Here is an 11,571-nt window from a genome sequence, read left to right as displayed (position 1 = left end):
TTTGTCTCTCCTACAGAATAGTAAGCCATGTGACAGCAGGGACTGTGTTCTATCAATATGTCAGCAGCAGTGTGGTACCTGGCATCTAGCAGTTCGTTGAATGAATTAATGAAGAACATCCACCAAGGTGGTGGAAAGGAAGAGGGGCGAAGTTTGGGCACTGTTTCAAGGCTCCAATCTCGGGGCTGGTTACAGCTACCACTTTGCACAACAATAGTATTTTCACAACTCCCAAGAAGTGGAGTCCTTGAAGCAAACTCAGCTCCTGGAAAGGAGAAAGCTCTGTTTCTGACATCCTCACTCCCTGCTGTGGAACTGACAAAAACAGACCATACAGCTTGAGTCCCTTCGCTGACAGTGATGAGGACTGGGATGAAGCTTCCATCTCCATTTGCCATGAAGGGGTGGCTGAGCAGATGAACAGTGCAAACAAGATTACAAGAGGAATGATTATTTAACTGTTTAAGAAAACAAACTGTTCTCAGGCATTCTTAAGCACTTCAGAAGTGTTTTATCTGAAAATACAAGTACATTTATATGCAAATAGTTGTTGCATCTATAACTCTCCATTCTTACTGATTAAGTAAATAAAGTGGGTTCCTAAAGAACCTCCATTAGGCAACTCTTTTTTTAGCCTAATTCTAGTAACTGTATGTACTTGAGAGTAATAAAACTGTATGTCCTTGAAATATCCTTTGATGGAATTTTTAGCAATTCAGGCGAACCTCCTCCATTAGGTAGCATCAATGAAACTGCTACATAGAACGCTTCTACCTGGATCAGTTTCCTATTTAGCAATAGCATCTCTTGTGCAATCTTGTCCCCCAATCTTTCTGAATCCAACCTAGAGCTCTTCCCACTAAGTGTCTCATTATTGCATGTACATGTGTGTGTAACAGGATTTTCATGTTCCCTTTAGGAGACAAAAATGGATGATATAATTTATTTTCCCTTCTAGTATATTTCTCGCTCAAATGAGCAAATTAAAAAGTTTATTATGTATATATAATTATAAAATGAATATATAATACATAGGTATATGTATTATATATTCATTTTATATATATTATATGTACACATACATGTTTTCTTTATAATAAATCCTTGATTTTAGGTTTTTATCAAAAGCTACATATAATATGTGATCATTTGACATTTCAAAATTCTACTTGGCCAAATTGGCCAGTACTGGAAAGGCTGAAACCCCTCCCTTTCTGGCTGGCTAGCCCTTTGCTCAGAGCAGCTTTCTACACTGTGTACCTAGAATTACCATAATTCCGCCCAATATTATTCATACTCCTAAATCGCTGGGAATTTCTAACTCTCCAATGACAAGAGAGGAATTCTCTAAATTTCTTCTCCAATGGCTTGAACACAGACTACTCAGATAATTTGTTCTGAGAAACTCAATACATTAACTCAAATACAAGCTTTAATGCACAAAAATTAAATCTATAATATCTAATTATTTTGGATGCTTCAAATGAACTTTATTTTTGTATCTCGGATATTGGACACTAACTGAGGTTTAGGAGGGAAAAAACTGCTGAACTGGAGAGCCAGTGAATTATATGCTCTGTTGAAACTTAATGGCAAGCTTTCATCCCAGAAACATAAGGGGATTCTTGAGGCCTGCAGTTGCATTCCTGCCGCTCAGGGTAATCAATAAAATCTGGGGCAGGCAAGCCAGACAGGATCATTAGGGATTTGTTCCAGATTGTGAATGTTGGACAAACTGGAAGAATGAAGGTCACATCAAAAGTATGAAGATGGAGAGAGTTAGCTGGGTCATAGAAAGACAACATGTTGTTGTCATAATCCAGAAGGACACCCAGACGCTTCAACTGTGGGGGCACATCCACCAGCATTTCCTTGTTGTTATGTCTTACTACGAAGTTACTATTGCATCGAGAGAAGACCCATGAGGAGGCATTCTTGCCAATCCATTCATTCTTGGGAGCTGATTTGTAGGCAATGCCAATTGCATACCTGTGAGACAGTGGAAAGGCAAGAGAAATAAACATTTATTAATGATATGAGTTGTGCCAGGCACTATACAGGATATATAAGAAATAGAATACATGTTTCTTCCTTAAACAGTTTACATTTAGATCCATAATGTTGACACCACTAGAGCTTTGAAAAGTTAGCAATTAGAGTGATGTAGGAGTTTCCAACTCCTAGCTCAGTATGTTTTCCATGATTTTATTAAAAGACGCTGGCAAAGTTTTCTAGGAGTGGTTTTCATCACATGCCTTTTAACCTTGACTTACTGGTATTATGTTTATGCTACAGAACGGAATCTCCCAGGAACCTAACAACAGGGGAGAGAAGAGAAAAGAAAAGTGAGATCCACTTACCATGTTGAGGAACCCATGACTACCTCCCAGTAGTGACAGCCACTGTCAATGAATATATTTCCTGCTGCCCCATAGCACCCTGTGCCACTAAACCTCTCTGGGGTATGGCTCTTCTTCAGAGAGCTCTCATCCTTCTCCATCTGCAATCCATCATTGGAGATCTTCAACTTCTTGTGAGTCATTTTGGGATCCAGTTTAAAGGGTTGGCCTGAAAAGAGCAGAAAAAAGCAAATGCATGAGGAAGTAGTTAAGAATTCTATCTTTGTCCTCCAGGACCGTCACTACCAGAGGAGCCTCCATATGACGATCATTCTTGGGTCAGTGCAAGTTGGCTGCTCTTTGGCTTATGTTAAGAAAACAGGCCAGAAGCCTCTGTTTTCAATACAATAAGAAAACGCTGTCCCCCTTTCACATATTATCAAATGAAAACGGGGCTCTCAGGGTCTCATGTTCCCAAATATATTTTGCACTTTGCTTTATTTCAGTGGGTGGTTTGGGATTTGAGCAGATTTTAGGGGAAGCAGTGTTTGCAGTGAGACAAAGTGAGGGAATTGATGAGATAATTGCTGCTTGGTGGCAGAACAAAGAAGACCCTGAGAATAACTCAGCAACAGGAAATTTTTGCCCTCTTACAATTGGGATGTAAATAATGTATAATTAGGTAACTTTGTTAGAGTGACTATTGCATTATCAATGATCAGAGAAAATATTTGTTGTGTAGGATCATTCACAAAAGTCATATGACAAAACCAGTTACTAGGAGCCAATTGCTGGGTATGGCAAGAGCTGTATTATACAAAATGCATCTATGGCAGACACCATTGGCGAATACAACACCCATGCCCTACTTTTTCTCTCTAACCCACCTTCACTACAGAGGCTAGCAAAGTTAAATACTCAAGCCCCTAGCCTCTCTTGCTGCTAGGAGTGGCTAATAAGATGGAAGAAGATGGAAGCAGAAGTCAGACAAAGTCGGGGAAGCTTCTGGGAAAGTGCCTGGTTTCCAATAAAAGGGATGGCCATCATGTATTCCAACCCTTTCCCCCTTTTTCCTGTCTTGAAAGGAAATATGACATCTAGAGGTTGCAGTAGCCAGGTTGTGACCATGTGGCAATAATCCAAAACACAAAGGGAGAGGGAGCCTGGGTCTTTTACGACATCACAGAGCTGCTGCACCAGCCCGGAACCACCTACCTTCAAATGTCTTTCTATGTGAGAGAAAAAAATACTTTAAGCTACTAACTATTTGTTAAGCTAAGTTAGCTGAATTTTCTGTCACTTGCATTCAAAAGCATTCCTAACAGGTATGGCTTCTCTGCAATAGGATTTTACCAGATTATCACAAATAGTACTCTTTTACTCAACTGTCCCCCAAGCATGGGGTTGGGTGGAGTGCGGAGAACTCTTCACTACTGTCCTCCCAAGGCACCATCTATTTTATGCATATCTCTGTATCCACATTACCTCCCAGGGGCACGAGCAAACCCTGTGCCCAAAGCCCAAAGCCCCTCTACCCGGTGCTTCTGCTCTCTTGCACTTCTGTGGGTTCCTGCTCCCTAGCATGGAGGGGAAAAGTGACCTCTCCTTTTGGAATCCCCATAACGTACTATTTGTTTTCAGTCGGGTAGGTTCACTGTTCCGGCTGCCTGCTTGGTTTATGGCTTTAACAATGAAGATGTAGCGTGTCCCACTCTGGAGTCCGTGCACTGTGTAATGGTTCTGTTTAATGTTGGGCACAATCATCCAGCTATCCACTGAATTATACAGGCCTGTAACATGGGGAAAGACAAGGATGTTAACCAGCAGGTAATAGAGATAGGATGAGAAGCACACTGAAAATTCATCATAAACGCCCCCAAAAGTGAATTTCATTTTGTTTTCTTTTGAGTCCTGGAAGACTTAGTGAGATGAATCTCCTCTACTTCTTTTCTCCCATGGATCTAGGCTTATGCCAGGCTCCTCACTTGTGGTAACTGAATAAAACCACAAGTGAAAGTTAGGTTACTCCAATTTCCTGCCATATAATACAGGAAAAGCTACTATACAGAACCACAGAATCATTTCTTTTATGGAGTATCTAGATCTTTACCCCAAAGGTCCAATCTTCTGAGAGCTAAGTCTGGCCTCATATGGATGGAGAAGTCCTATGCAGAGCACAGAAACATGGAATCTCAGAGCCGAAAGGACACCTAGACACCATATTTCCCTCATTTTACAAATGGGAAACTAAGATGGAGAGAAGAAAAGTGACTTGCCCAAGGCCACAGATAGCTGGTGATGGCACTGAGAGTAGAACCCTGGTCTCATTAAGCCTAGTCCAGTGTTCTTTCCACTACATCACAATTCGTAGGGTGAACAACAATGTGTCTTTGCCTCTACAAGGTCTCAGGGCTTATGACTCAACTCTCCCACCCCATCCTCACCCTTACTTCTAAACCAGCTGGGCTCTAAGGTATCACAAGGAAGCCAGGAGATGACATGATAACCAAAGCAAAATATCATCTCCTCACTTGACACTACCCATTTTTACCCCTTCCTGGTTCTGAATCCAACACTCTTTTGAAGTTGAGTGGTCCAGGAACACACTGTTGTCTGGAACCTTCTTCCCTCTCAAGTAGAGAAAGGGATCAGAGATCTAGGTTTCTGCTTTTGAAACTCTTTAGACCATAAACATTGACTTAAACAGAGAAAAATGTACATAATTAAAAACATGTATAGGTCTAACTTTTAGTAAAAGAGGGATCGATATTCTGGTTTGTGAATGATCAAGACTTGTCTCTTCCACTATCTTCTTTTCAGTCAGTTTATAGCTTTTTAACCACAATTCTACCAGAGGGTGGAAAGGAAAGGGCAAGGAAAATGAGCAGTGAATTTAGTCACTTCTATGCAGCTCTAGTAAAGGGTTTAGTGAGGTTAAAAACTGAAAACAATAATGAGCATTTTGAAAGAGATCTGATCATGAGGGTTTTATAATTAATTTGGGGGTGGGGGAGGTTGAAAAAATCTAAATTAAAACAAGGAAAAGAAGCATAATGGAGGGCAAATAGACCTGCTATAGAAAGACGAATAATTTGTGGAGATGCTCGGTGATTCCTATGGAAATACAAGAAGGATTAAGGGCCCGGAACAATGTTTGAGTGCTTGGCTGTCTATGTACCTATGCACAGTATGAATCATAAACTGTGCGTGGAATTTCAATACAAATACAAAATATATGATCTTCCAGATATACTTCCAACCATACAAAACAAAAAACACAACAAACTTTACAACAAAGTACCTTGCAGCTGTAAAAAAGAATGAGGAAGATCTCTATGAACTTATATGGAGGGATTTCCAGGGTATATTATTAACTGAAAAAATAAAATTGTGAAAGAGCATATATAGTATGCTACCGTTTTTGCAAAAAAGACAAATAAGAAAACATACCTATATTTTCTTGGATTTACAAAACAATGACAACAGGAAGAAAAATCCAGAAAATAATAAATTGGCTACTTACAAGTGATAGGGGTGGGGGAACAGGATTAAAAGAATATGAGAGAGAAGGACACTTCTCTGAGTATAAGTTTTTTTGTATAGTTCTCCCTCTTGGAAACATGTTGTTGTTTTACAAATTCAAAAAATTAAAGTGAAATCAACATGAATGGGAAGACTGGGGACTAAAACTGAAGGGAAACTGAAACAAATGAACCCAACTGCATTGCAAATGACAAACAACATCACCAAGGGGACAGAGGCAGGCGGAGACCTGCAAACAAATCCTGAACTATTGTTTGTGTAGTGGTATGAGCAAAGCCATTCTGAAACGACTTTAGATATATTATGGGATTGAGCAAATGAGTACATGTGTTGATATTGTTGGGAGCCAGGGTCCTCATTGTGGAAGTAAGAACATACAAAGATGGAATGGGAGAAGGCAGGAAAGAAGCTGTGGGGATGGACTGGAATGGGAGGTATTGGTATGAACTCATGATTTCTAAAATATATACATGTATATGTATGTGCATACATATGTTAATACGCGAGTGTATGTGTGTATTTCTAGTACCCAGGTCTTGGTCTCTAATACCATTCTCCCACAAAAATGAACCAGGTCCCTTGGAGAAATGGCTGATTTCAATGCTGGGGCAGGATATGGTCAAAATGAGCCTAGAACCTTTTATTATGCTGGAAAGTAAGGAAGTGCTCAAGAAAATGATGGGAGAATGAATATAAAGACTCAGGAGTCAGGTTAAAAGTCTCCCACTGGCTAAATCTGGGCAATTTAAGCACCAAAATAAGTAAGAGCAGTAAAGAACTATAAACCACTGAAAAAAAGAGAACTCATGGGTCCATAATGATAAGTAGATAAATAAAAAAACAAATGGAGGGTGGGGCTTTTGCTTTCAGTAAAATGCCGAGTGCCAACTTGTAAACGTGGGAGGGAAGGCACAATTAAAGAATCATCATTTTGCAATCATTAGAGTAAATATTGGATCAGACAAGAGTCATGGACTGATGCTAAAACAAGAGTGAGGGTGGGATGGGTTTGGTGAGGAAACAGGGGATTTTCATCGTCTTAAGGTATCACCACACAGATTGCTTATTAGTTGCAAAAGGAAAAACAGTAACTACACAGTGGAGAAATCAGGCCACATCTTTGACCAGGTGATCAAAATTAGCATCATCAATGAAGGGGAAGTGGACATGTGTACCTTCAGATGTGATGTCCTAAGGACACAACACCTCTTACGTAGTATTCCAGTCATGAATGCATAATTTGAATATAATCATGAGGAGACAAACCCCAAATAAAGCACAGTATGATAAAGAAATAAAAGGGCACTTTTAAAAATGTGAATGTCATCAAAGACAAAGAAAGGCTGAGGAAATGTTCCAGATTAAAGAAGGCCAGAGATATGACAAATGCAATACCTGATCTTAGTCTGTAAAGGACAATATTGGGTCCTTTATACATTATAAAGGATATTAGTAGGTCAACTGTGAAGATGGGAATATGAATGGTGGATTAGATAAAAGTATTGCATCAACATTAAATCTCTGGAATCTGATAACCATACTGCAGTTATGTAAGAGAATTTCCTTATTCTTAGGAAACATACACTGAAGAATTTAGGCGTGAAAGGCCATGATGTATGCAACTTACTCTCAAATGGTTCCCAAAAATAGAGATAGAGAATGCTAGCAAATGATACAGGAAATGGGGCAAAATATTAACAAGAGGTGAATCTGGGGAAAAAGTATATGGGTGTTCTTTGTGCTAGTCTTGAAACTTTTCTGTAATTTTGAAATCATTTCTAAATTTAAAAAAGGTAAACATATGATCCTCTGGGTATCATTGAGACTCGGTGAAATGACATTTATGACTGAATTATGGTAATAAAAGTACATATTGTTCAAAAGGGAAAGACCACAATATGGAAATCCATGAACCTGAGTGGAAAGGTGTGGTGGAGAGCATTTGCAGGAGAATGAAAAGGAGGGGAAGCAGAAGTTATATCTTTGTGGCAGTATGTTACAGACTGCCCCGCCAGACAGATGTTATAGCCAGTGCTTTCATAATGCAAAACACAAAATTGAAACAGAGGTAAGATATACAGTAATGGAGAAGACAATCATCCAAATATCTGTTGAAATTCTCATTCAGCTAACAGCATCATCTGAAATATTATTGGCTTGGACCATTTCAAATCATAGATGAGATGGGGAGAAAGTTAAAAATGAAGGAAGACAGTTGAAAAAAAATAAGGGGAACTACTTCTCCAGACAAAATTCTAACCAACAGGGAAGAAATTTCTGGTTAAAGAAAATGTGGAGTTTGACTATTTTATGATTCCTCATATAAGTGACATCATTTAGTATTTGTCCTTCTGTGTCTGGCTTATCTCACTTAGCATAATGCCCTCCAGGTTCATCCATGGTGTTGCAAATAGCAGAATTTTCTTCTTTCTTAAAGCTCAAAGATATTCCATTGTATGTATATACCACATTTTCTTTACCCATTTATCTGCTGATGGACTTTTTGTACGTTAACTGGACCTCAATAAAGTGGTTTAAAAAAAGAGAAAATGTGGAAAAACTTCAAGGGAAAGCAGCTCTCAGAACTGAGGTTCAGTCAATAGTGGCAGGCCAGATTGGCAGGCCTCTAATTAATTAATTAATTAATATTTCTAAATAATTTGTTTATCCCTAGCAAATATTTATTCCTAGTAAAATTTAAATATTTTTTCCTAGTAAAATCGTTTCATCTTATCTGCCCATTATCATCCAAATTTTGTTTCAGGGCTCTGCTCTTGTCCCTGTCCCATTCCACTTTTCTATCAATGATCGGAGGAAGACATAAAAAGCAGATTGGGAAGAAAGTAAATGCATTGGAAGGCAGAAATTGGATTCAAAAAGATTTTGGCAGCTGGACTGAGGAATCAAAGCTAACCAGATAAAATGTAATGGGGACAAATTCAAAGTCTTGTTTTTAGTTTAGACACTCAATTGTATAGGAACAGGATTTAGAATACCTTGGGATTTCAGCTGACTGTATGCTCAGTCAACACTCAGTAGCCAAGGTGGCTGCTGGAAAACAGGTATGGGGCAGGGGGGCACCAGCTAATGTACAAGAGAAATAACCCAGCTGTCTTCTGCAGTGGGACAATGAAGAAGTGACATGTGAAAGATGGATTAGGTTTGTTAGTGAGGCACAAAAGGACAGGACTAGGACTAACTGTGCTTTAATTCAAGGAGCACTCTGTGGTTCACTTCAATTCTGTGGTATCTGTGCTTTAATTCACGGAGCATTAAGATTGATGTCTGACATGCTTGGGTTCAAATTTTGATTCCAATAGTTTGTAGCTCTGTGACCTTGGGCAACTCATTTAACTTGAGCCTCAGTTTCTTAACCTATAAAATAGAATTAATATTATCTATTTCATAAGGCTAAGTAAGGACTCATGAGAACTAAATGAAATAATGCATGCTGGAGCATTTGTAAATGGCAAAGCATAATACACATGTAAATCATTATTGTCATTATTATTTACTAGGAGGAAGAGTTAGGCCTTTTATAAGGAAGCAGTGACAATTATTTATAACTGCACAACAATTGAATGGGTTGTTTTGTTAAAAGTGAGCTACTCATCACTAGAAATAATCAAGCAGAGACAGGATGATCATCTACTGAGTGTCTGGTAGAAGAGAAGAAGATTAAACAGGATGACTTTTAAGGTCTTTTCTAATTCTAAGATGCTATGATCCTATTGATATTAAGAATTATCCTTTAAGCCTTTCTTTACAAAGGACTATATATCCTTGAAAATAGAGGTGACAGCCTTTAGATCTTTGTCACTTCTTGGACTTATTCTCAACTCCCAGGAGACCACTGCTCTCCCCATATCAGGAAAGAGCAGTACAATTGCTGGCTCTAAGACTTTCCAGAGCAGGAGAGACAAGTACAGACAAGTCATGTGGGGGGAGGACTTAACGTTTGTGACTTCACAACCTGAAGAAACACCCAGGAACACAGCTACCCAGGCCAAGTGGCTTAGGTGGGAGCTGCACGAGGCAAGTGTTTTTTAGAGTTTGACCCCAAATGCCCTCTCACCTCTCCACCCCACCATGTGGCCCAGGATTATCTCAAAGCAGGAAAAGGAAGCCTATCAGGAGGGTTTCATTGGAAAAACTCCTTTCATGTGGGCCTATGAAGTCAGACACAGAAGCACAAACACAAAGGTAAAAGAAAATACTAATTTGCAGCTATGCAGATACAACCTCAGGGTGGGAATCAGTTCTAGTCTTGATCCAGCTTTCATTCTGCCTTCGTTGCCATTTTTCTCCAGCACATTAAGGGGAACTTGCAGTTCGACCCCTATTGTCTGGCAATTGATTAGTTAAGCTCCTACTCTGCCTTATCTTACTACAATTCGTCAGAAGGTGAAACCATAACATGTAAGCTAAATGACTGTTTTTGGAATACCTTTCATTTTATGGCCCACCCACATATTTTTATATTCAGTGTAAGTCTTGGAGGAAAGGGAAAATGGGTAAAAGGAAGAGTGACAGAGGCAGGAGGCTTGTCACTATATTCACTGATACAAATAGGTACAATAAAGGAAGTAGTAGTCTTTGAACATAGTGTATTTTACCATGATAATGAAGTGGAAGAAGAGTCAAGGAGAGAGATGTTCACACACATAGAATCAGCAATGATGGTGGCTTAGCTACCCAGGAATGATTTCTGAGCTGTGTTCTGACTTGGGAGAGTGGAGTGACATGGATTAACTGAGGAAAGGCTAAAGATTACATAAACAAATGGGAGCATCCCCAGGGACTGCCCAGCAAAGAAATACACAACTTGCTTGTGACCCATCAGTAAGGTTTTTGCAATGCCCTAAAAGCTTACACTGTCTACGAAACACTATACTAAACAACCTGACATGTCTTACAAACACTTGCCTCGTGGCGCCCCGGCCAATCTTGAGCAGCTTACTGCTTCCTTACATTTCCTTATCTCTGGCCACAGGCCCCAACTACACCATGACTTACTGATGAAGTTAGCCTGGCCAGTGAATATGGTGTACTGAAGCTCATAGGAGCTGATGCTGAACTCATCATCTGAGATCCAGTGGACCGTAATGGTGTCATGGGAGGCAGTACAGAGTTCCTCTCGGATAGATGGTGGGTTTGGGGCTGTAAGGAAAGGTGGAAAAGAGGTAAGGAAAGCACACCTTCTGTTCTGGAATTTTACAATTGTTACTCTTGTTGCCCAAGCCAACATCCCATGAAGAGGAGGTTTTCTTAATAAAAGAAGCTATAGATTGCATATACTATACCACCTAAAGCCAAGTGCTGAGACCTCAAGCTCCCCCAAACCACTTTTGCTTCAATGATAAAGATATTTTAGGCAAAGATAAAAGCCTAAGTTATTGAAATAATTGCCCAGTTGTCTTCTCTACCAGTACAAACATATGTAGATACAACAGCAAAGTGGTCATATGGTTTTCTTATTACATGAACTTCAACCTATTTCTTTTTACTTCAAAATATTTTATTATATATTTTTGGCAGTATAGCCAAGTGAAAATTAATATGAGTTCCCTCATCAGTAAAATGGGGGTGATAATTACCACATAGATTTGTTGTGAGGATTCATGACATAAAATTAGTATATAGTGTCTGGCATAAAGTTGACAGCATTTAATAAATGACAGCTATTTAA

General features: G+C 39.3%; 1 protein-coding gene across 13 annotated transcripts in view; it reads right to left on the bottom strand.

Moving 5' to 3' along the window:
- Positions 1 to 1,468: 1,468 nt before the first annotated feature.
- MID2 (midline 2) overlaps positions 1,469 to 11,571 on the bottom strand; it is a 78,639-nt gene continuing 68,536 nt past the window's right edge. For 8 of the 13 annotated variants that reach the window (XM_070603803.1, XM_070603811.1, XM_070603808.1 and 5 more), the window contains 4 exons: positions 10,899 to 11,042; positions 3,968 to 4,129; positions 2,361 to 2,568; positions 1,469 to 1,989 (listed from right to left, as the gene is read on the bottom strand). In XM_070603803.1, coding sequence (XP_070459904.1) covers positions 1,587 to 1,989; positions 2,361 to 2,568; positions 3,968 to 4,129; positions 10,899 to 11,042 — 917 coding nt within the window. In that variant the 3' untranslated portion in view covers positions 1,469 to 1,586. Of the gene's footprint in view, positions 1,990 to 2,360; positions 2,569 to 3,967; positions 4,130 to 10,808; positions 11,043 to 11,571 lie in introns of all 13 variants that reach the window. The other 5 variants (XM_070603799.1, XM_070603809.1, XM_070603812.1 and 2 more) reach the window with 1 other exon arrangement.

This window comes from Equus przewalskii, chromosome X, assembly GCF_037783145.1.
Source record: "Equus przewalskii isolate Varuska chromosome X, EquPr2, whole genome shotgun sequence".
In the NCBI taxonomy this organism is placed as follows: domain Eukaryota; kingdom Metazoa; phylum Chordata; class Mammalia; order Perissodactyla; family Equidae; genus Equus; species Equus przewalskii.
The sequence above is the reverse complement of the archived record's forward strand: the minus strand, read 5'-3'. Positions and strand labels throughout refer to the sequence as shown.